Source organism: Zeus faber, assembly GCF_960531495.2.
Source record: "Zeus faber genome assembly, chromosome: 20".
In the NCBI taxonomy this organism is placed as follows: Eukaryota; Metazoa; Chordata; class Actinopteri; order Zeiformes; family Zeidae; genus Zeus; species Zeus faber.
The window spans coordinates 8175124-8199384 of NC_137207.1; the positions used below are offsets into that span (position 1 = coordinate 8175124).

General features: G+C 43.9%; 3 protein-coding genes across 3 annotated transcripts; 2 read left to right on the forward strand and 1 right to left on the reverse strand.

Moving 5' to 3' along the window:
- The first annotated feature begins 310 nt into the window (after positions 1 to 310).
- On the forward strand, positions 311 to 9878 carry anks3 (ankyrin repeat and sterile alpha motif domain containing 3). The gene is made up of 16 exons (XM_080021503.1): positions 311 to 376; positions 745 to 918; positions 1066 to 1264; positions 1805 to 1926; positions 2296 to 2377; positions 3643 to 3760; positions 3860 to 4009; positions 4598 to 4723; positions 4898 to 5013; positions 5104 to 5271; positions 5386 to 5510; positions 5595 to 5736; positions 6384 to 6639; positions 8102 to 8179; positions 8312 to 8403; positions 8884 to 9878. The coding sequence occupies exons 2-15, from the start codon at positions 752 to 754 to the stop codon at positions 8392 to 8394; spliced, it is 1932 nt and encodes a 643-aa protein (XP_079877629.1). The 5' UTR covers positions 311 to 376; positions 745 to 751; the 3' UTR covers positions 8395 to 8403; positions 8884 to 9878.
- A 340-nt stretch (positions 9879 to 10218) lies between these two features.
- On the reverse strand, positions 10219 to 18780 carry wdr24 (WD repeat domain 24). The gene is made up of 12 exons (XM_080021650.1): positions 18768 to 18780; positions 17692 to 17792; positions 17480 to 17577; positions 15743 to 16224; positions 15006 to 15183; positions 14184 to 14856; positions 13955 to 14055; positions 13736 to 13860; positions 13542 to 13646; positions 12943 to 13280; positions 12284 to 12468; positions 10219 to 10909 (listed from the first exon to the last, which is right to left on the reverse strand). Exons 4-12 carry the CDS (start codon positions 16218 to 16220, stop codon positions 10741 to 10743), a joined length of 2352 nt encoding a protein of 783 aa, XP_079877776.1. The 5' UTR covers positions 16221 to 16224; positions 17480 to 17577; positions 17692 to 17792; positions 18768 to 18780; the 3' UTR covers positions 10219 to 10740.
- A 22-nt stretch (positions 18781 to 18802) lies between these two features.
- LOC307246033 (uncharacterized protein) lies at positions 18803 to 23840 on the forward strand. The gene is made up of 6 exons (XM_080021818.1): positions 18803 to 18934; positions 20314 to 20481; positions 20591 to 20684; positions 20870 to 21029; positions 21257 to 21409; positions 23437 to 23840. Exons 2-6 carry the CDS (start codon positions 20351 to 20353, stop codon positions 23613 to 23615), a joined length of 717 nt encoding a protein of 238 aa, XP_079877944.1. The 5' UTR covers positions 18803 to 18934; positions 20314 to 20350; the 3' UTR covers positions 23616 to 23840.
- The last annotated feature ends 421 nt before the right edge of the window (positions 23841 to 24261 follow it).

Below are 24261 nucleotides of genomic sequence, written 5' to 3' on the forward strand. Positions count from 1 at the left end.
AATCAGGATATGCATGAGAAATGATCAAGGAAAATATTAGGGAACTTGATGCAGTATATAGGCTCTGTTATAGCAAGCCGCTGGATATGACGAGTACTTTTAAGTACATTTCAGAGCAAGTATACAATTTTGCTTAAGCAGAAATGACATTCTGGTGTTCTCACTTTTTTGTCAAAGGTCTGAACATTTCCTCCACGAGGCTCAAGGGTGAAAGAACATCTGTGCACAGCAAAGGACTTACCCATTCGGTAAGTTAAACGGAACTACGTTTCAGGTCGTGGAGCGAAGCCGAGCGCAATTGAATGTGACGCACAAAACAAAAAGTCATAACTTTCCTTCATCTCACTGGGACAGCGTAATAATTTTCCAGTTTCTTGTAAGTATAAATTTGACACAATTCAAATAATTTAAAACGTTGAGTTTTTAGACTTTTATTTAACCGTTTTTGGGTTTTTCTTAGATGAAACTTTGGATACAATAATTAGTTTGAACAGACGCTTTTAACGAAGCTAACAAGCTAGCAGGCTAAAGTTGCTGTGCTGACAGCTGGTAAACTGAGCTAAAATCACAAATGTGTTTGGTTTTAGACGTTTAGTGTGAATGACTTATATCTTAACAATTTCCGATGAGTGTGTTAGCGTTATAGTCCACCGAACCGATACAATCATTAAGTCAATGAATTGTACTTGTTGGAATATTTCAGTAAGAATAGAGTAATCCGTTTTTGATCTGTGTTCTGGATAGTTACAATATGTCCGAGCTGAGCGACGAGGCCAGTGAGTCCGAGCAGCTGAATGGCAGCCTCTCCCTGTGGCTGGGAGACTCCCTGGTGCGACCCGAGGAGCTGGACATCCCCCTGGACCTGCACACCGCCTGCTCCATAGGGCAGTATGATGTGGTGTCGCAGTGCATCAAGAAGTAAGTGTGTCATATTCAAGTTCATCATAAGTGAGTGGGTGATCCCAAGGGGACTATCCCCATCCCACAAACCTCTGTGTCAGTGGAGCTCCACAGGACCACCGTCTAGATAGTAACGTCCAATACTGTTGTCCTTGTACTGTTTAGGCGAGAGGTAGACCTGGATCGCAAGAACGTGGGCGGCTGGACTCCTCTGATGTACGCCTCCTACATCGGCCATGACAATATTGCCAATCTCCTGTTGGAGGCAGGTGTGAATGTGAACGCCACCACGGACAAGGGTCTCACCCCACTCATGCTGGCAGCCAGCTGTGGCAACGAAAGCATCGCATACTTTCTACTGCAGGTATGCTGCGGTGGTCCAACCGATGGCTGTTTTCAATTTGCTAGCCAATGCTATGAGCTTTGCACGCCGCGGTGACAAGGTAAAATCACAACACCTTATCTTGCACTTTCTATCGTTTACTTTTTAGTTTCAAATCTTAAATTGAGCAAGCGTCAGCACAGTTAATTATAGCAAATGAACAAGTTGATGAAATGAGTAAAACAAACAAAAAAAAAAACAATTGAAGGATATATTATCAGACATATGAAGGAGATAGTAGCGGAAAAATGCTCCTCTCAGAGGAGGAAGCTAAGTGTTTTTGGGGACCCCTAGTGGCTAGATGCTCTAACTGTCCAGCTGCAGTAACGCGTTTCGATAGTCCTTTTTCTCTCAGGGTTGTGTGAATATTAATTACATAATTCAACATATTCACTTGTACACTACTATCACCAGTGAAAGTGAATATTTACCTTTTTTTTTGTTGTGAATTGTTCATTCCTTCCCTGTTCTATCTAATGTAAAACAGAATGTACATAATTGTTTTGGTTTTATGTCGAAAAGCAAGGTGCAGAGTTGGAGCTGAAGGACTTTCGAGGTTGGACTGCCCTGCTCCACTGCACCAGCACTGGCCACCAGCAGATGGTCAAGTTCCTCCTGGACAACAACGCCAACGCTAATGTCAAGTCAGTCTCCATGTTCATTTCGGTCCGGCTACAATATTTGGCCGCCACCCAGCAGAAAAGAGATATACATGTGTAGCAGAGAAGTTGCAGGTTATAGCAGCAGCTCTGTGTCTGGAAAGTAAATGTGAAATGTGTCTCCTACTTTGACTTATGTATCGGAGAATATCCTCAATAACGTTATCCAATACCAAGAACCACATTAATTATTTATGAGTCAGCTCCCACTTGTGAACGTGTTTACATGGATGAGTAGAAATCGATGAGACCAGACCGTGATTAAAAAAACAAACCTTCCCCAGGTGAATAAAAGTCAAAATAAACATCAGTCTAATCAGAGAGTGAGATATCTGGTGGGTCTTGCATCCGCAGGGAGCCTCTGTCTGGTTTCACTCCCCTGATGGAAGCTGCCGCTTCTGGACACGAGATCATTGTTCAGTACCTGCTGGACCATGTGAGTGAACTGCACCACACTTTGATACTCAATACTTTTTTCAATACCAATTTCTTTGAAATGGACCCTCTTTTTGAGCTTTAAAAAAAAAACAAACACACACATAAATAACAGATTTATAAATGTTCCACATTCACACGGTAGCGGTCTGCAGTTGACAGCAAACAGGATGTTCATAGCTCTTCAACCGGACCTCACCTTCGACCAGCATTGAATAACAATACACATCATAGTCACCGCCAGAACCTTAATCATAGAGTTCAATGTTCTCAACTTTTGCCGCAATGACAGAACAACAAAACAGATGTTACCTTTTGGAGGTAAACATGAATTGCGGGAGGCTACACATTTTATTTGAATTGCTCTATGTGCTTTATAATAAATGTCCAAAAGACCCCAGAGACTTAATCGAAAAGCAATGACGCGTAGAGAAAGATTGTTTCCAAATTCAGTGTCCCAGACAGTTTTTGGGTACTTTTTTGCTTAGTTTTTAATTTGTAGAATAGTAAACACAAGACGTTTTTACAATGCAGGACCTATTTTTATAGTTCTAAGTTCCTTTTGGAGGAAACCTCCCTGTTTTTGTGTCTGCACTGCACAATTTATTACAATTTATTATAAAAAACAACAAAAAAAAAACAGCACGCCTCCACCCGACCTCGCTGCGGACTGGTACTGACCGTCGATCGGGGCAGACTGTCCTCAGTGTGCTCCAACTGAGTCGCATCGCTCTGGGTGGCCCACGTACACTCAGCGGCAAAAACCCCCCCCAAAAAAACCCAATAAAAATCGTGTTTTCTTGTAGATTTCTTTATTTCATGAATTGTATTTTATTTTTTTATTTTGAATTAAACAAAACATCCCTGAGTGTTTTCCCAATGAGTGCCCCATGCCTTACGAAAGTCGGAGAAAACTTTTAAATGACATCTTGTAGGTCTAATATGAGTGAAAATTCAGCAACTGGATTGCGTTATTCTCGCCTCAATTTTTTTCAGAAACAGATTTTGGTGGACTGAAATCAGTTAAAGTTTATCGACTAAATACAACACAGTCACTTCAGCGTTCCGGTGCGAATGCAACCAGAAAGAAAGCCATTGAAGGTATTTAGTTCGCGGGGGACCAGTTCCTAGTTCCCCTCAGGGAGTCCCCAGAACTGTTTGGTCCGAAAACGCCCATGGTCATTAAAGGACCTCATATTTTGACACTCTAAAATATGAAATTATGTCTTCGGCTCTCTAATATAACGACTGTTTCCCTGCTGCTAGAAGGTGAAAGCAGATGAGAGGAACGCTAAAGGAGAGACCGCTCGTGCCTTGGCCATGATGTACGGTTACACCAAGATCGCCAGTCTCATCGACACGCGCTCCCCGAAGGCCAAAGCAGGTACAATCGCAAAGACCCTCTAACAGATTGCTCTGTGATATAACTGTAAATTGTGTTTAATTGTCTGTTTAATCCTCATCCTGACACCTTGCTCTGCAGGACACTTCGAGGACCTGAGTTCCTCTGAGGACTCGGACAGTGCCCCGCCGAGGTTGAGGCCAAGCAGGAGCCGCACTAAAGGGCCCAGCATCCACGACGGACCCCAGGCCATCGCCAAGTTCCGCGTCGGAGGCTCCAGTAAACCCCAGGGTACAGTCTCAGGGATCGATGCCAAACCGACGGTGGTTTGAATTGTTACGGTATAATGGGTCTAAAGCGAAACTGACAATCGGGTTGAAGCAAGAGTGATCGGTCGTTTAATAACGAAGTGGCTACGGCAGAGACAACCCCCTAGTCTGACTACCCTGCAGTCCACTTTGTTTTTAATGGATGGATTTTAGGTAACGGGATCAAAGGGGTTTACTCTATAACCATAAACAAAAACACTTAAACTGAGCCAAATCAAATACTGGAGCAGGGAACAATGTAGATGGCTGATTGAGGTCTCTGGTTCACGAGAGTGTATCTTGACGAACTTGTTAATGTGTATTTGTAGTATAATTAACAGTTTAGGAACAAAACATGTGGCTTTTTTCTTTATTGTGAGTGAGAAACACAAAAAACAGATCTCTCAGCTTGTGCATCGTCATCAGTGACCATCTTTTAGATAGTACTTGGATGGTAAGGCTATTATGTTGTCTAGTTTATACTCAAAATAGTCAACAAACAGTACATCTGAATTCTAACTGGTCAGTCGTCTTCTTTTTGTTTTTTTGTTTTTTGGTACACTTTGTTTAGAGCCAGCTACAGCACCCCCGGGTTACATGACGTTCCGTGACGTGGGAGAGCAGAGCGAGGGGATCTGTTACCGCGATGTCACCTCGCCCATCAACGAGCTGGACGGCCAGAGCAACAGCAGCCGAGGTCTGAGACAGCGACCCCTCTCACTGTAACCGTAGCGGGGGGGGGGGGGGGCGGGGACTCTACAGCTAGAACACACAGAGATGAACGACACAAAGCACTGTTATGCACCTATAATATTAATGTTGCGATGTTGAGACGAGGTCTATCTAGAATCTCCTTGTGAAACCCTCGCAGACGAGAGTCCCTTCTTCGACCATGACATGCCCACCATGAGGAGCAGCAGCAGCAGCAGTGAGGGTCTGCCCCTGGTGGTTGGCCTTAACTGGGAAGGCTCCATGGAGAGCAACGAGGTGACGGCCCACACGGCTCATGTGCACATTGTGGCCTAGAACACACACAGACGAAAAAAAATAAAACACTGCCACGTGCCTCTCCCGTAGGACTCTGACCAGTCCAAGAAGAGTAGCTGTCGTCGCTTAAACAAGGGCCATCACTCGAAAAGCAAGAGTCGTCACGGCAACGACGACGCGGCGTCCCATTCGAGCGGCACTGGGAATTGCGGGGTGCGCCTGCCGGTCGGTCCTCCTCCCTCTTACGTGGGCCCCAAGGCACGTCACGCGCTTCAATATCGACAACCCTCCGCCATGCTTAGGCCGCAGACATTCTTGATCTTAGTCTCGTACTGTGTCGATTTCCCGGGCTGACCTCTCGACTCCCTCCAGGACCTGTCGGTGTTCCTGGAGCAGATCGGTTTTTCCAAGTACCTCCCCGTGCTCGAGGAGCAGGACATCGACCTGAGGATATTCCTCACGCTCACAGAGAATGACCTCAAAGAAGTGGGCATTACGTAAGAGACCTTGATGAGATTGCGCTCTTCTCCCTTTCACATTCACCTCGCCACTCACACGCAGTGCGGCGCATGGTTCTGCAGGCTGTTCGGACCCAAGCGGAAGATGACGTCGGCAATCGCCAGGTGGCACAGTAGCGCCCGGCCACCCGGCGACGCCCTGGAGCAGGCCTATGCCGACCAGCTGGAGGCCAAGATGCAGGAAATGGCCATCCAGCTGCACAAGGTGAGATCAGCCTTACTGCAGGGTCGGCAGTCACCACATTTGAGTTATGTACAAGTTAATTAAAATGTGGATACCTTTGATGTATGTTTTGATATATAATACTCCAAACACTGAATAGTTATGTGTGGGGCAAAGAAAATTAATCGATTGCCAAAAGATAAATACACCCATAATAATATTGTGATAGTTTTAAAGCCTCTAAATTTGTCATATTAACATAGAATATAGCACAGCTAATTTCTCTAACAAGATTTTTTAAAGAGTGCAAAACGCAGTGATTTTTACATTGATTAGTATTTTAAAGGTAATTCATTCATCTTACAAAATGATTTTGTCGATTCAGTTGTCCTTAATAAACCGATAACATTGTTTCTATTTTGTTTTTGTATGGGAATGAGAAGTCAAAACAACTTTTACCTATGTGATTCCATTCAAATCAGTCTTTTAAGGAATTCAGGTTTCAGTTGTGGCAAGTTGTTAATTGCTACATCATGCAATCTCTAAATGTGCTGATTTTGTATAAAATAAACATTTTCTTTATACTATTTTCTATTTATATTCTCCTGAAAAAACAAAAACACACACTTTAATTGCTTGATTACTCCTTTTTCCCATTGGTTACCCCTGGCCGCCCTCACTCCATGCAGCGATGCGAGGAGGTGGAGAGCCTGCAGGGCCAGGTGTCCCAGGAGAAGGAGCTCCGGACGGTGATGGAGGGATGCCTGATGGAGGACAAGATGGCCTGGAGGAGGGTCCACGCCGAGCTGGTGGAGAGCCACCGGCTGGCGCAGGAGATGAGCGCCACTCTGGAGAAGGTCAGAGCCTGTCATACCGAGCTGCTGTCCTACCTGGGCCTGGACGCCAACAGGAAGGAGGAAGACAGAGGAGATGCTCTGGGTCAAGGTGAGCATTAAAATCCAAAATGAAACCGTATACAGGAGGTTACGATTACGATTATAACCCACACTGGGTGTAAAGTGGAGTTTCAGCTTGTTCACCAGTCACATGTTACATCACCTAGGTTTGGGCCATCGTGCAAAATTCCAATCGGCCATCGCAGCAATCGGTGACATACAATTTTATGGGGGCGTGTGTGTGCGAGGGGGTAGATAGAACGGGGATAGAGGGGATAGAACGTAACGTTACCTAATGTGGCAAATGCGGTCTCCTTGTCACAGAAGTGCAGGATTTATTATTTGCAAGTAAATTATTTTCACAAAAACATCCAGATTTTACCAAATTACGTCCCATAGCAACGGGGAGATGTGTGTCTTGACAATGGGGACGCACAAGTGGTTACATGACAGCTCTGAGCGGAGAGGTCGAGAGCCTCCGCCCCCACTCTCTCTTCCTCTCCTCTCTCTCCCCTTCTCTCTATCCAGTTTCAGAACAGGGTAAACTGCACTTCTACCGGTTCAATGCTCGGATTTTTCCAAAAAAAATAAAATAAAAAATCGTCTGTCATCAATGTAAATTGCAATCGAGGGAGTTGATCGCTGATAGAAGATTAAATCGTCTCTCGGCCCAAGCCTAACATCACCCTGATCGTTTTCCGGATGATGGCTCAATATTTTTCATATTTTCCAAAACCTGAAAATGGAAACAATTTTAATACTCTAAATGTGTGTGCTATTATCAGGAAAATTTTCAGGGGGTAATGTAACCTGTGTCTGCTGACAAGCTTGCTCAATTACCCTTATTGAGTTCTGGAAATGCAGCGGGTCACTTGAATTTCTGGAAATTTGAGCAAAGCGTTTAACCTTGATGTATGTCAGTACAGCAAATAAGTCAGGGTGTTTCAGTGTCACACTAATTGTAAAGCTGACAACAGAGAGAGCCTTGCAAATCTTGAAGTAGAACAACTATTGAAACTTTGCAGTGGTTCCCAAAATTGCACTAGGTGACAACATTTGGGTATGAATCAATTATTTGAATCAAAATGTAATAGTACTTTGATTATATTCTAATGTTCTTTATTTTCGACCTTTATTTTCGGGGGCGGTAGCTCAGGAGGTAGAGCTGGTCGTCTAGTAATCTAAAGGTTCCTGGTTCGATCCCAGGCTCCTCCTGCTAGCATGCTGTAGTGTCCTTGAGCAAGACACTTAACCCCTAATTGCTCCTGATGGCTGCGTCCGTCGGTGTTTGAATAATTGTAAGTCGCTTTGGATAAAAGCGTCTGCTAAATGTAAATGTAAATGTAACCTCCCATGTACCACTAGAGGGAGCTGGTGCACCATAGTTTGTGTGAAGTAGCTATGAAATGTGATCAAATGTAACTGGTCTGTCTAGTATTTTGAGTTTTATAAAGACCAGTTGTCTCCATTTCACTCAGTAAAGCACGTGTCCCCTTGGCCTCATGTACTAGTTTCAGCTGGGGAGAGACTGAAGCCCTGTAGTGTCTCAGAGCTGATGAAGACGCTGGATTCCTATGAGGAAGAACTCGGTGAGAAAAATATAACGTTTTGGAGAAATTTAAATGTACAGTAGTGGTCTTGCTTGTGTGTCTCTACTGGTTTTGGACGAAACCCAGCCGTTCCCCTCCCCTATACATGACTCGTGACTTTAAACGCACCAGGGGGGAAGCTGCAGACGGTGCTCCACAGCCTGCGACGACTGAGCGTCCCAGAAAAGGTTACTGATAGCTGGGAACGGCCTTAGCCTTCACAGGTTTGTCCTTGAAAACCGTCTTTTTTTTTTTTTTTCCCCCTTTCCTTTTTCTTTCTTCAAAATGTCCCCACTCAGTAGTCCTCAGCACATTTCACGTCTGCTTCATCATCTTCACATCTGGAAGATTAAGCTGAGAGGGAGATGTCAATATTCAGCTTCATCTTGATTGAGTGTTTTTGAATGACTTTAATAATATTCAAAAGGGCCAGTCTGCATTGATGTGTCTGCCAAATTTGAACATCAATTGAACAGGCTTTGAGACCCTGCCATCAGGGAGATTAAGGCATTTACCATTTGAAAATTGAGAGGCTGCACTGGCGGCAACTAAATGACAGCACAGAGCTGGCTACTACGCTTTGAAATCACTTTATATAAGTGTCAGGCATCCAAGCCCAGATCATTTGAATCAAGTTTAATAGAATCAAACATTATACATATTGGTGAGACGCAAGTAAATAAACTTGTCTTTTGTTTTTTTAGCAGGAGGGGCTTCTGATATTGCTAACGGAGGGTGAGCATGCCACCCTGAACACAGTGGGACGGGTGCAGGCCGGAGAAAAGGCCCGCACCACCCGACCAAAGAGGCCTGAGGCGTGAAGAGGGCGGTGTTCTCTCGCTCTCCCGAAAGAAAAGGCTGCTGGATGAGGGCTGGCCGGAGGGAGACGAGGCCGACGGCAGCTACTGTAGGAACACGACAAGCGGGCGGAGGGGGGTTGACGTGACCCTCACGTGCCTGTGCTCCATTGCTAGGATGCATGAAGGAGGAGGGCGGAGGGATGGACCAGCAGGGTCTTGAAATGTGAATCCAATTCCTCCTCAGATGAACTGAACTGCAGAATTTTCTTTCTGAGAGATAATGACGTGCGATCACCAAGTGAGCTTCATTTTCAATATTAACTCACCAAATAGTAGATAGATCCGCCTTACTTTGAGTGGTATTTCAGCAACTCCTACTTTGTCACATGTGACTGTAAAATAGCCCCTCGAAGCCAAACGATTACAATTCTACCCACCTTTACGTTAATGAAGAGTAGATATTGAACAGAGGTGGAAGCTGTTTTCACAGCTTTAAAGGCCATTGTGACAGTGCTGTTGCGGAGCTTCTGCCTGTGTTTTACAATATTCATGAATTTAACTAATGCTCAATTTAGCTTTAGCAACATGGAAATACTGATGATACCTAACTGAGCTCTGGAAGACTTGATGATTCCCCAAAACATTTGTTACAATGAATTTTAATGCCTGCTGTGAAGTGCTTCTAACCGCTGTGGCGCCAATTAAAGTGCAACTCCATTGTAATTTCCTGATGAAAGATATTTTCATTGGTTTTCAAAACAACTTTGTTGGAATAAAATAGGTCAGTTGTTCAAATTTGTAAAAGCCGTCCTCCAGACCTTGCAAATGTTCTAAAATATACATTATACCATTTAGATATTGATGATATAAAACTATGGCTAGTACAACAGGCTCATCTAATCCCCACAGTACACTACGATATGCTGCTGGTGTATAAAGACGAGTTCCATACCTTGAAACTGTTTGGGCGCATTGAACCACGCTTCTTAAACCAGATTTACGGAGGTGAGACCGGAAGAAGAAACTAACATCACAATTAATTTGGGAGACACTCATGAATCAGATCTGGACAAATGGCATAATACTCACCTGCGAGGAAAAGGGGTCCATTGAAATCCGAAAACGGGCCCAGTGGACAGTAAACTAGTTTAACTATCCCTCACCTGGAATGCTGCAATTTTTGATAAAACTTCCCAAAAAAGACCCCATTTAATCCATGTGTAATTATTTATTGCTTTATTAGTGTGCTAACTAATAGAGGAAGAGCTTGGTGATTTCAAATAATCTCATTTATCATTATATACAGTCTTCCAGTACACCTTTGAGCATTATTTACATATTTAGACACTTCAACAATTCTTTCAATATTAGCATCATTCTGTTCAGATGGGGTTAAAACAAAGCTAAAATGGTGGGTCACATATTGCATTGTTTTCGGTACATTTCGGCCATACCAACCTCGGATTTCCAGAGATTTACGTAAAGAAACAAAAAACTCAAAAGGGGAAATATGAACAATGAAAGTGTTTACTCGACCTGTCAATTAAATTGACCCCATGAAATGCCCCAAGTGACAACTTTTCTCCTCTGTTAGTTCAGGCAGACTGATCTTCTCAACAAATGCATTCCCATGTGACAGTTGGCCCCTGACGGCTCCTGTGGACTCCAGGGGCCCAAACAGGACGAAGGGGGGCGGGGGGAGTATCCCACTTGAGTCCCTCCGGGTGGTGTGTGTGCGCAATCCAGGCGCGTCGCTGGGACTCAGGTGTACTCACACAGGTGGCCGCAGCCGGCCGGGCAGTGGGAGCTTATCTTGAGCCAGTTCATCATGTGCTCCAGATGTCCGCCATGGCTGCAGCCCTGACACCACACAAACAGTCCTTTCACCACGTGGTGGCACACGGCGCACACACTGGCACACTGATGACACCTGAGGGAGGGAGGGGGTCTTGTTAGTTGTGTCCTCTCACACATAGTCTAACAAATGAAGATAACTACTTGTTTTAAGTGATCATATTTGACCATGTTTTTTGACAAACAACTTTCAATTCTCTCATCATTTCGCAACTCTTATCACGGTGAAAATTCTAACTAATAAGAAAGCTTTAAAGTGGTAATCCATTATATTGTTTTCTTTAAAAACCCAATATTTTATATTAAGCTGGCACACTGGTCACCATGAGACACCACTACAAGTGTATCCTGGAGCAGTACCAGCAAATCACAGCGGTTACATAGCAGTTCATTGACAGTTCAAAATGACAACGGTCCGAAAGCACAATCTGAGCCATTTGAAGCTTTGTGACATCAGGGCTTCTACGCTTTGTGACATGCCCGGACTTCTACGCTGTTCAAGTTCAAGAGGTTATTTGTCACATACGGTCATACATGCAGTGAAATGTCATGACACCCAGTGATTACGCACAATAAGCTCTATAAGCTCTAGAAATACTAAAATGTGCGTAATCGACACAAAGTGCTCGCGCAGGCATTGCGTCGCGATTCTGGCTTCTATAATTATATAATAGAATTAATTGTCTGTGTTGTATTAAATATACATTTAAATCCTCCTAAATGAAACTTACCTTAATTTACCTCCAGTACTTACCTCAAGTTTCATTTAATTTATTTATACATTATTTATTTATTCATTTAATTAATTTTATGATATAATTATAGAACCCAGAATCGCGATTGTGGCGCCGCCACTTGCGGCCGCCTGCGCTCGCACCTTGTGTCAATTACGCAAATTTTAGTTTTTTTTGTATTTTTAGAGCTTATAGAGATTATTGTCTGTAATCAACGGGTGTCATGACATTTCACTGCATATATGTATGAATGTATGTATAAAATACAAAAAATGAACGTGTGAATGTGACAAATAATCTCTTGAACTTTATAAGCAGCAGCAACTGAATGTATTTGCTTGTGCTCCTCTGTGCTGTTTTAACATTGTTGGTGGCAGGGTCCGCCTTTCCCGGCAAGAACGCACTGATCTAGGAAAGGCAGCAGCTGTAAATTTGATGAAGCAGCGTAGCTAGTTGTGGCCAATGAACTGTGGATATGGATGACCATTCATGAAAAAGAAATCGGATGAAAAACATCCCCACCACCTCAAGTGACCCAGAAAAAAACCCCAAAGCAAATTGATCCATCCGTAGAAGTCATGCTTTCGAGAAACGTCTCGCAGTTTCGAATGGAATTCTGGGACTCGGCCTAATCCACCAAACAGGGATTACCGCTTCAACCAATAGAAAAGCTCTCTTCATGACGTGATGGGGGGAAAGGTCAGGGGCAGCCCTACCTATCACAGATCCAGCCCTTGTTGCTCATGGGCCGCTTGCAGTTGCTGCAGTTGACGTGCAGCGTGGTGGACGCCTGGTTCAGGCAGGTGATGGCGCTGCAGGTGCTCAGCTTGATGACCTCGTTGGACACGTTCCACAACTCGAAGCGCTGCAGCAGGTCTATGTAGGACATGTACCAGTGCTCCTGGAACGGAGAGACAGCTCTGAGCACAGTGTGCTGACGCAACCGCTTATTCAGCTCTTTAACCCTGTAGGGCAAGATCTCACCCTCCCATTCCGTCCCATATTCCCCACTGACGTACGTACATAACTAAAATATTTTAGGAACAGTCCAATAGTAATCCATAGTCATCTGTGACTGGTGGTATTGAGTTTAAGCGGAAAATGCTTTCATAACTTCCAAGTATTCATATTTAAAAATAATCATTTTGATGCTGAAATTGCAACAATAGAACTGAATCGTATCAGTGTGACAACCTAATAACCCTTGTATTTCACTCATTTCGTCAAAATACTTCACAAATACTCCAATAAAAAATTGAAATACTTTTCTTCTGTTGACATTTTACAAAGCTTTGGGGGACAAAGAATGTAACATTTCACAAAACATCGACGGACAACAGCGACAATCTCTCCGCGGGAGATCTCGGTCACTGACCTGGGTGAGGTCGTCGATCTCCTTGCGGATGCGCTCTCCCAGGACGATGAGCACCGACACAGCCATCTGGACGTCGCCCTGCTCGGCGTAGTAGCCCAGCATCTCGCGCACCACGGGGCAGAAGAAGCTGGCGGGCAGGTGGGGGGTGAACAGGGGCTGCGAGGTGGAGATGAGGGAGCAAGACTCGATGGGCGTCAGGCAGGTGACCTCGGCCTCGCTGCCGCTGACGTGCGGCGAGTCGGCCTTGTCCTGCTGGAGGTGCTCCGGGGCCGACGGGTTGTCCACAATCTCGTGGCGCAGCGGAAAGGCCTCCTGCGGCAGTGTGTACTCATGCTCCTCTGTGGAAACAGCGAGCTCAGTCAGAGAGCTGAGGGGAGAGGCTGTTACGCCACCGACTAGAGTGGCAGAGCCGAACCCCTCCTTTGGGGTTTCATTTTCGGGACTTTGAACTTCAATCAGTAGTTCCTATTTTTCCGAGACACCTGCAAATACCTACCTGCCTATACTGCAAATAAGACACAAGGGTGCACAAGAACGTAACAAACCCCCTTTTTGGGCGTTCTAAAGCCATACTGACAACGGACCGGACTGAGACGCACCCGCCTGGTTGTCGTGCTCCACTGAATACAGGTCGTCGTCATCCAGCTCTGCATCGCCAAACATGTACTCCGCCTGGCCCTCGCTGCCCTCCGTCTCCTCGTTTTCTGAATAGAGGAAAAAATGAAAGGCGTCACCCAGAGAGTTCAACGCCACGCATGATGGGACGTTACGAAGACGTTGACAAGGCTCTCACCGTCGTTGTTGCTAATGTGGGAGTTTCCGGACTCCAGGTGGCCGGCGTCGGGTCTGCCCTCACCTTTGCCGCGGTCCATTCTGCTGTCCGTACCCATCCCGGCACTCATTTCCTTCATGCTGAAACTGAAAAGCACATGGAAACGGAACACCTGGTTTGAGTGCCTCGGTGATCCCCAGCGCTGACCTAAAATGTGCAGGTGCAGTTTAAGACTCATACCTGTTCATTAAAGGCAAGGTGCCCAGTTTGCTGAGGTTGTGATTAGGACAGGCTGCCGGGTCTGAGAACATGATTCGCAGCATGGTCCATGTGGTGGAAACCTTTAAAATGGGGAGGTTGCCAAGTTATTTGCGACATACTCATAGTAACTATCGTTAAATTAATGGTACCCTCAATTTGAAAGTCATAGCTAAATTGAAATAAGGCCAGGTTTGGTCAACCCGCTGACCTGGGGTCTGTTGAGCTCCTTCGCCACCTTGGCGTTGTGGTCGCACAGCTCGCCAAATGGCTTCCCGCTGAGGAGGTAGAGACGAGCAGTCTTGACGAACCAGTCCATGCGGTTGCTCTCCAGGTCTGTCTCGAAGACGCTGAGCGCGCTGGACACGTGGGCGAACTGCTCCGTCAGGTCGGGCTTCTTGAAGAAGAAGATGGGGTAGCGCCGGTCGCCGCTCGGGTATGACTTCCTGTTGGCGTCGCTGCTGATCAGGCTCTCCTTGGCGGCGAAGGCCAGGTCGCCGAACAGCCCGAAGCACAGGCCCTCGGGGTTGGCCTTGTCCACAGGCCGGCTGGCGTCCTTGAACATGTGCTGGTAGAGCGTGCTGTCTTTGGAGCCGGAGAGCAGGAAGTAGGGGTCGTGCTGGTGGCGCCACACGATGCCGGTGGTGACATCCTTGTGCTCCTCGAACGTGGCGAAGGGGATGAAGGGCCGGCGGACGTCCCACACATAGATGTTGTGGTCCACCATCATGGAGCATGTGGCCAGGTGCCAGCGCCGCTCCGGGCGCCACTTGACCCGAGCCACAGAGGCAATGGTTTGCACACAGTAAATCTCCTTGGCCCGGTTGGTGGTCATGTCCCACACCTTCACCATCTTGTCCCTGCCTCCGGTGGCCAGCCACCCCCTGCAGAGGACGGGATTTGTCGGTTTCTTTACATGTTTGTTTGTTCAAAGATTGTTTAACTAGGATTGTAACACCCGGCTGCGGAAGAGATGAAAACAAATACGTGATAATACGTTGTGAAACCTCGTCTGTTTGACTCAATGCGTCACCTGTCTTCAGGATGCCAGTCGCAGCAGAACACGGGGCCGGTGTGAGCGGTGAACATCCTCTCGTAGCGGTCGGGTCTCCTGATGTCCCACAGCTGGACGTTCCCGTTTTCGAAAGACGCCGCAAACGTGAAGTAATCTTTCATGCTGAACTGGACGTCTCTCACACTCTCAGACTGACCTGCAGTTTGAAGAGAAGGGGGAAATAAAAGCATAAACCATTTTGTTGTGTAGATTTAAGGCTAAATGTATTTCACTTTGTGCATTTCATTTCAGCATCCACATTCAATTTCCCAATTTTTTTTGTATCCTCTATATTTACAACTATCACTATATATTTTTTGTTTCTCAATAGTATTTGTGGAATTTATAACAGCAATAATTTATCCTGTGCATAGTATCACATTTAGTATATTCTGTATATGTTTATATATCTGACAATTTCTGTTTTCTATTACTGTTTTTTTTGGCGATTTGTATATATTCGACAATTAAAATGATTTTTTACTTCACTTTTTAATTTAATTTCATTTTATAAATCTTTTTATTATAATTTTTTTATGATAATCGTCTGTAGTGAAACACACCAAACCTCACCAGGACAAACTCCTAGTATATAGAAATGTACCTGGCAGTGGTTTAATTTACACTTATACGCAACATTTCTTTTCGAATTACAATCAGCCTTATTTTTTGGGTGTGGCACAATGAGTTCACGCTGGTCCAACAGGACCCTCTACCTGAGAAGGTGCTGACCGACTCCTTCTTTCGCAGGTCGAAGCACTTCATGTAGCCGTCCTGTGAGCCGCTGAGCAGCATGTAGACCTCTGTGGGGTGGAAGCACACCTTGTTGACGGTGCGCTTGTGCTCGGTGAACAGTTGGTCCTGCTTGTTGCGTGAGGGCTTCCCCAGGTTCCAGGTGACCACCGCCCCGTTGGTGGCGGCGGTGGCCAGCAGGCTCTCCTCCATCTGGTGCCACATGACGTCGGCACAGCTGAAGTTGAGCGAGGGCTTGCGGCCCACGCGCAAGTTCAGCTTCTCCATGAACTGCTCGTCCTCCAGCGCGTAGATCTTGAAGATGTTGCGGCCAGCCACCACCACCTGCGTGGCGTCGCGGCACACGCTGATGGCGTTGGCGGGCGCGTCCAGGTGGCAGAACATGGTGCGGCCGCCGATGCTGCTGCCAAGCGCCGTGGTGACCCGCGACATCTTCTCCATGGTCCTGAGGGAAGGGAAGCAAAAGAGGCTCAGCCACCATGGAGGCACAGTTAAAGGAAAAGCTTCATCACAGGATTTGTTGCACCCGCCTCTGCTACAAATGTTTTCTTTTGAATTTGTCTGCAACATTATTTAACTAACATCCAGCATCACAATGTTAAACTAATCGCAACTTCTACCAGTATATGGCACTGAAGAAGGTAGACAAACTTAGACACTTCATGGACACAAATTGTGAAAACTTTGGAAAGCTGATTTACTAAAATCTTAGTATACATATATTTTTAGTATAATGTTTTTTTATAATTTACAGACAGAATAAATGTGCCTGAATGGGAGAGAGGGAGGCGAAAAGCTGAGAATGCAAGGAGTGGAGGTTGAGAAGGCGAATGAGTTCAAGTACTTGGGGTCGACCATCTAAAGCAGCGAAGAGTGTGGGAGAGAGGTGAAGAAGAGAGTAGAGGCAGGGTGGAGTGGGTGGAGAAGAGTGTCCGGAGTGATCTGTGACAGAAGGGTTCCAGCAAGAGTGAAGGGGAAGGTCTACAGGACGGTAGTGGGACCAGCTATGTTGTACGGTTTAGAGGAGGTGGCTCTGACAAGAAGGCAGGTGGCTGAACTGGAGGTGGCAGAGTTGAGGATGTTGAGATTTTCATTGGGAGTGACAAAGACGGACAGGATTAAGAATGAGCACATTAGAGGGACAGCTCAGGTTGGACTGTTTGGTGAAAAAGCGAGAGAGGCGAGATTGAGATGGTTTGGACACGTGTGTAGGAGAGATGAGAGTTACATTGGGAGAAGGATGCTGAGGATGGAGCTGCCAGGCAAGAGGAAAAGAGGAAGGCCAAAGAGAAGGTTTATTGATGTGGTGAGGGAGGACATGCAGGTGGTTGGTGTAAGGGAGGATGATGCGCAGAACAGAGGGTATTGGCAGAAAGAAAAAGAAGATAGCGTCACATGAGGACATTTCTTTTTATGGTGTGCACATATTTTGCAGTCACCAATAGATGGCACAAGAGCAAAAAAGAAAAAGAAAAGAGTTTGCAGTATGAAAACAAAATAGGAAGAGCACTTTTGTGTTCTCAATTTTTTAAAATTGTTTATTGTTATTTTTTTAGGTTATATATTTTGTTGTTTATCATTAGGTTTATTTTTTTTTTCATTATGTTATTGTGTACACATTTTCCATAAATTGCCATTTTCTTATTTTATTCCATTGCTTTATTATTATTGCTTTTTATGCATGTATGTAAGGAACTTACTTGAAGAAGTAGAAGAGGCGTTCTCTGTGCTCAGCAACACAGAGCCCGCACAGAGCAACACGGAACCCTCTTCATGCACAGGTGCCAGACCTCAGTGGCTTGTGTTGGGGGATTGACACATAACACATCATGACTATGACTATATTTTCATGTGCAGACATTTTATTATATAATGTTGCTTGGATACTATTTAATTCAGAATTTGGACTTACCTCGAGATAAACTGTCTTCTGTGACTTTGTTTAACACAGCAGTCCCCTCCCTCTGTTGGAGGCACATGACGGATTTTCTCTCCCAAACTCACAAGTCCACACTGAATTACAATGGTGAGAGGCCCAAGACGAGGTTAGCACAGAGACTGGCACAACAAATTAACATGTAAAAGGTAACCTGATTGCCGTTGGAATGCACCGAAGAACATATCATCGGCTATTAAACACAGATTATGTAAATTCCCATGGCCAAATTAGGTTGATTTAAGAACAGAATAATGTCACAAAGCTTGGAGTTCTATTTTTTCATTAATTCAGCTCTGATTGCTTTGGTTTTACTCTGAATTGAGCAGCATATGAGCTCGATATTGGGCATAATAGGCAATTGTAAAAAAACAATACCATTTTCAGCACATCCGAACCTACACATACTCAACAATTTGTGAAAACTTGTGATATTATTGTATTAATATTATAAATTGGGAGTAACGTAGCAGTAAAATCTTAATTTAATATTTTCTTCATAGAAATCGATAGTATTACATATATTTAGCAATCTACAAATATTTCTTCATCACGTACAGAATATCCCATCCATATTTATACCAGCAGTCGATACTAGCAACCCCACTGCCACTGCCCCTGCCATAACATTTTAATTGAATCTATCCTGTATACTGTGTAGAATCACATTTTGTATATTCGGTATATTTAGTTTTTCTTTCTTGCCTTTTTTTAAGACTGTTAAGTTGAGTTTGAGATACTTGTCTGCACAACAAGACGAACACCTCGCATATGAAACTGTGGTAAAAAAATTAAGCAGATTCAGATCGTGACAATATCACGTGTTTGTGTCTTAACAGCTGAACCTGAAACATCAACACGGCTGGAGTATGATGCTAACGGTAGCTAGCTCCAGTTAGCCCACAATCGCTATTCACTGCTCCGTCAACGCTCCACGTGATATTCGTCAGTCGTTTACGGATGGCAGATGAAAATATGATCTAAAAGCACCTCGTTTTTCACGTAGAAATGTTTTTTGGCGCGTGTATTCAAACGTAATTCTGACCACGAACCTTGAAACTGCTGCTCGATGGACAAACCGGAAGTACAATAGTATTTTGCTCGCCACTCTCGCGAGAGTCCCCCGTCAGCAGCAGGAGATCACGTTGTGGTTTCGTTCGGTGTTTGCTGAAGAGAAGAAAGCGAAACAAAAAGCGTCGCAGGCGTCTCTGTGCCGTCGGTGAGTATCTGTACTGCGTTAAACAACTTTATCCAACAGTCTTAGACGTTTCGTTTCTAATGGGAAACTAGCATTGTTTTGTGAGATGGCAACGCCGTGTGTGTGTGTGTGTGTGTGTGTGTGTGTGTGTGTGTGTGTGTGTCAGGCATCCAAGCCAGATCATCTTTTCCCCCCATCAATGGTTCTTTCAATATCATGGTCCTAAAATAAAGATGAGAACTCACCGTTATATTGATGTGCACACGTATATATATACACCAGTCAGCAACAACATTAAAACCACTGACAGGTGAAGTGAATAACATTGCTCATCTCGTTCCAGTGGCACCTGTCAAGGGGTGGGATGTATCAGGCAGCAAGTGAAGAGTCAGTTCTTGAAGTTGATGTGTTGGAAGCAGGAAAAATGGGCAAGCGTAGGGATCTGAGCAACTTTGACAAGGACCCAATTGTGATGGCTCGACGACTCGGTCAGAGCACCTCCAAACCGACAGGTCTTGTGGAGTGTTCTCAAAATGCAGTGGTTAGTACCTCCCAGAAGTGGTTCCAAGGAAGGACAACCGGTGAACCAGCCACAGGTTCATGGGCGCCCATGGGCTCAGTGATGCGTGTGGGGATTGAAGTCCAGCCCATCTGGTCCAATACAACAGAAAAGCTATTGTAGCACAAATGGCTGAAAAAGTTAATGCTGCTATGATAGAAAGGTGTCAGAACACACAGTGCATCACAGCTTGCTGTGTATGGGGCTGTGTAGCCCCAGACCGGTCAGAATGCCCATGCTGACCCCTGTCCACCGCCAAAAGCACCTACAATGGGCATGTGAGTGTCAGAACTGGACCATGGAGCAATGGAAGAAAGTGGCCTGGTCTGATGAATCACGTTTTCTTCTACATCATGTGGATGGCTGGGGTTAGGATCTGATCCGATCGAGCATCTTAAGGATGTGCTGGAACAACAAGCACGAGCCATGGAGGCCTTGCAACTTACAGGACTTAAAGGATCTGCCGCTAACATCTTGTGGCCAGATACCCCAGGACACCTTCAGCGGTCTTGTGGAGTCCATGCCTTGACGTGTCAGAGCTTTTTTGGCGGCACAAGGGGGACCTAAACAATATTAGTGGTTATTTGTGGTGGTTTCAATGTTGTGGCTGATCGGTGTGTATATATACACATGTGTATATATAATAAATAATGGTGATCTAGACTAGATCTAGACGTTGGGAGGTCCTAAATGATCATATCATCTCCTGCATTTCTCCTGCATTTTCCATGTGCACACATGGTAGTTCATGATAGTGTTAGTTCTGTGTCTTTTTAAAAAATGTTCTGGAGTGTGCTTGGCTGATCTGAAAGCACTATTTCCCTTTTTGTATCCTCCACAGGTTGTATTTTGAATTATTAACTGCCTAACACATTGCCATGAGTGCCCTGTTTGCCTGCAAGGACCCCGGCCAGTGGAGAAGGGTGTATGAGAAGTACTGGGAGGTGGTGGAAGCCAAGTCCTCAGGGAAGGGAAAGAAGTCTGGCAAACTGCTGGCGCTTGACAAGTGGTGAATGGGGTTTAATCTCTCGGCAGCTGAAATCCCCTGCAGTCCCAAATCCCATCCCATACATTTCGATTTCACGTGAATGAGTGTTGAGGATACATCCCTTTGCCAGGTATCAAGAGGAGCTGCCCACGGCCATTTTGAGTCGATCTGAAAAACATGTGACTCTGCCGGAGCTGGTGAAACTAATGGAGTGGAAGCTCACTGTAAGTTTTCATGTATAAACACAAGAGTTCAAATATCCACAATAGGTTTGAGATAGCGTTATTGTGAATGAATCTATATACAGGCTGAGTCTCTTGAAAATGTCTAAGCTAGACCTCTCATTTGTCATCAAAATACAAAATCAGCCATTGGCTAAGTTTGACTTAACGGGCATCATGTCGTGCAGAGAGGTAAATTTCGGCCACGGCTGCAGCAGCTGGTAGCATCCAACGGCGAGGAAACTGTGGAAAAATGTTCCAGAAAGGCCTTCAGCTTCCTGCCTGATGTGAAGGCAGCCATCGCAGAGCTCAGCACTCTCAAAGCTCTCGGGCCAGCGACTGCCTCAGGTAACTTTCCAGTTTCTTTGGAGTCGTTACATTTAAAACAATATCACCATATCAGTTGACGTAAAGACTGCACATTAAGCGCCGTGGTCGAAAGCTTGCACTGCAGGGCTGAGGCTGTCACTCTCCCCGCTCTGTTTAAGTGTATTTAATATTCAGGAACCATGAGCTCTGCGGTCCAGGGCCACATTTAGTCTTGGCCTCTGACTGACTGTCCCTGTATGCCGCAGCTGTGCTGGCAGCGGGCGCCCCTGCGCAGGTCGCGTTTATGTCTGATGAGGCTGTGGAGAGCGTACCCGGACTGACCCCCATTCAATACACAGCAAAGCACTACGGGCTCTACCTGGGCAAGGTGGCTGAGCGGTCCAAAGAGCTAAACAAAGGTAAGATAGGCCGTCGACCAACTTCTGCAGTTTTTTCCCCAAGCCGTATGCTACCATAAGGATCCAGAATGTACAACTGGATCAGTGTTATTCAACCTTTTTCCCCGTGAGGACTTCAAGGTCTTGAAACCTCCCCTAAAAAAAAAGTCATTTGCAAATATAGTTTATAGTAAACCAGGTCGAACAGTCACATTCATTTGTGGCTTTTATTGCCTATTCACACAGAAAGCTGCACAACTAATGAAAATAAATAATGAAAACAAATTAATTAAATTAATAATAATAATAATAATAATGATAAAAAGAATAATAATAATAATAATAATAATAATAGTAAATATAGCTGCAGGCAGCAATACACAGGGTCCAGTTTAGTCGTCTTAGGTACATATTATAGTTCCCTGGATTCTGTGCAACGCAGCACGAGTTAGTTTTTCGATGTTTACAGCCACTTGAGATGAACAGTGGATTTATATAGCATTGGTTCATGATGTTACATCATGCGACTGTGTTCTCAATGTTAGGCCAGCGTTCTTAAATTTTCGGTGAGTTTGTAACGTTTTATCAATATTTCTTGATACAAATGTAGATCGGTGTGAATCAAACTTGGACGGCAACGCGTTCCCATTGTTGTTTGGGGAAAATAACTGGGAAGGATTTTGCTTCATTGGTTTCATCTCCCAGTAGTGGTGCAGGGTTGTTCCCTTCTGCTGGTGCTACAGACAACATGTCATCAAAGTGCTGCTCTAACACTTCCCGTACAATATCAACTGGTTGGAAACATGTTCCATAAACATACCATGTTGTTTATCAGTTAATGTTTCATCAATATTTTCATCTTCTGAACTTAAATCGGCATTTTCAATATTATTAATGCACATAGCTTCATTATTGTAATTTGTGGTTTTTGGATGTTCTTCAGTTTTGGAAAGAGGATTATTCCATTCATTGTTCAATTCTACATCCTTATACGACTTGTTATGTATTCTTAAATACGCTAACACTGACTTTCGGCTATTTTTCAGCATCTGGAACAATAACAAAAACAAACTTTGTAATTACTTTACATAACAATAATAATAAATGCATTTATTTTATAAATATAATAAGTAAATGTTAGTTTTAATTTGTAGTTCATTGTATTTCTCATGTTAAGAACCTACAATTGGAAAATTCAGTTTAATAGATGACACGTCTATATTGTAATGCAGACAACATTTATTGAGCTTGAACATTAACTTGTCAATACTAATCACCTTTTGCCTTTTCATTAATTTCTAGGTTTAGGTATAGGAAACGGTTTATACATGAATTTTCTTTAAAAAAAAACGTTTTCCTTTTACTTTAAACCAAACCATGTCATTGTTATAACTTACCTTGTTGAATGTAAGTACATGTGCAGTCTCAGGTAGGTGGTGTTGTATCTTGTGTGCCTCAATTATGGCGTAATTACGTAGGTTTACGTATTAACAGAGGTTTACGATAGTAGCCGAACTTACATAATTTGAGTGGTGAAGTTTTTCAGTGAATTACATTTGGATTCAAGTTTTCAATAGGTTTAGTTTTAATGAAATACTAAAAACGTTACGGTAATTCTGTGAGTAATTACCATTGCATGGCTTCTATTTTTCCGAACACCTCTGCTGGATCTTGAACGCATCACTCAGTCGTACATGTGGAGAGTGAATTCGACTCCTGTGGGCTGGGCCCCTATTGATGATAAAAAATAAATTTTAAATATGAACAAATTGTATTATTTTAAACAAACTTTTATCCTATCAGGTTTATAAACTTTAAATAAACATATTTCCTGAAAAATGTAATTATTCATGTCAAATTAGTCCTTAAAATGAATATATTAAAGGCCTACTTTTTTTTTTTTCTCATGCCGTTTGAATACTACTGAACTAGATGGTAATTTGCTTTTCCTTTGGGTGTTATCTTGATCATTGTTCTATAGCTAAAGACGAAAAGGAGAGGGTGATTTTTTTATTTTACTGGCTATGTGTTTGAACTCTTCTCCTCAGTGGACGGGCAGCGGGACTGGACGCCCCATAGGGTGGAGCTGTGTCTGTGGACGTGGGCCACAGCCAAGACGCTGCAGCTTTCACTCCTGGAGGAGTTTGACATAAACTGCGGTGATGTGACAAAGTGCGCAGCCTCAGACACCAACCAGAGACCTGTGAAGAGGATGAGGACCAAATAAAATCTTGAAATGGGTTCAATTGTATACCTTTTTATGTGTAATACCAATGCACTGCCTTTATACTATGTGATACCAATGTTTTCCCTGTTGTAAGACGAGTGATTTTACTTAAATAAAACATTTATATAGAAAATTATCAATTCAGTTTTCAAAAAGGTAAATGTTGAATAGTTTCAGAATATCCAGCTTTCTCATCTTTTTTTTTTAAAATAAATAATGTACATTACCCTGTGACAGTCAAAAATCATGTTTTCTTCACAAATAAAAAAACAAGCACTGGCACAGTAAAGATGTTGCCACAATATTGTTCTTTAATCATATTGTTCCTAAATTAAAAGCAAGTACAATGAACAGTACAAAATAAAACAAAATATAAATATATTTACAATATAAAATGGTTCTGTTCAGAACATTTAAAAAGTACAATATATCATGAAATAATTAATGAGGACTGATATAAATTATCAATATGTAAATTTAGTTTTCCTTAATTTTTTTTTTTTTTTTTTTTCGTATTTTTTCCACGACCCAGAGAAAAATAGCTTCTTATTTTGTTGTAAACGTGGTATTTGTACAACCTCTGCCGTGGTTTTCGAAGAGATCGCACCTCCTAAGCTTGGCACCATGTTATCAATGCAAGTAAGCA

What these genes read in the sequence shown, in the direction of transcription:
- anks3 (XM_080021503.1), top strand. Translation starts at nt 752, where the DNA reads ATGTCCGAGCTGAGCGACGAGGCCAGTGAGTCCGAGCAGCTGAATGGC. An exon ending in TTCAGTACCTGCTGGACCAT is followed by an intron (nt 2,378 to 3,642) that starts GTGAGTGAACTG and finishes CCCTGCTGCTAG; the next exon opens with AAGGTGAAAGCAGATGAGAG. An exon ending in GCTCCATGGAGAGCAACGAG is followed by an intron (nt 5,014 to 5,103) that starts GTGACGGCCCAC and finishes CCTCTCCCGTAG; the next exon opens with GACTCTGACCAGTCCAAGAA.
- LOC307246033 (XM_080021818.1), top strand. Translation starts at nt 20,351, where the DNA reads ATGAGTGCCCTGTTTGCCTGCAAGGACCCCGGCCAGTGGAGAAGGGTG. An exon ending in CTGCTGGCGCTTGACAAGTG is followed by an intron (nt 20,482 to 20,590) that starts GTGAATGGGGTT and finishes TCCCTTTGCCAG; the next exon opens with GTATCAAGAGGAGCTGCCCA. An exon ending in CGGGCCAGCGACTGCCTCAG is followed by an intron (nt 21,030 to 21,256) that starts GTAACTTTCCAG and finishes TGTATGCCGCAG; the next exon opens with CTGTGCTGGCAGCGGGCGCC.
- wdr24 (XM_080021650.1), bottom strand. Translation starts at nt 16,220, where the DNA reads ATGGAGAAGATGTCGCGGGTCACCACGGCGCTTGGCAGCAGCATCGGC. An exon ending in GTCGGTCAGCACCTTCTCAG is followed by an intron (nt 15,184 to 15,742) that starts GTAGAGGGTCCT and finishes TTCAAACTGCAG; the next exon opens with GTCAGTCTGAGAGTGTGAGA. An exon ending in GACTGGCATCCTGAAGACAG is followed by an intron (nt 14,857 to 15,005) that starts GTGACGCATTGA and finishes CGTCCTCTGCAG; the next exon opens with GGGGTGGCTGGCCACCGGAG.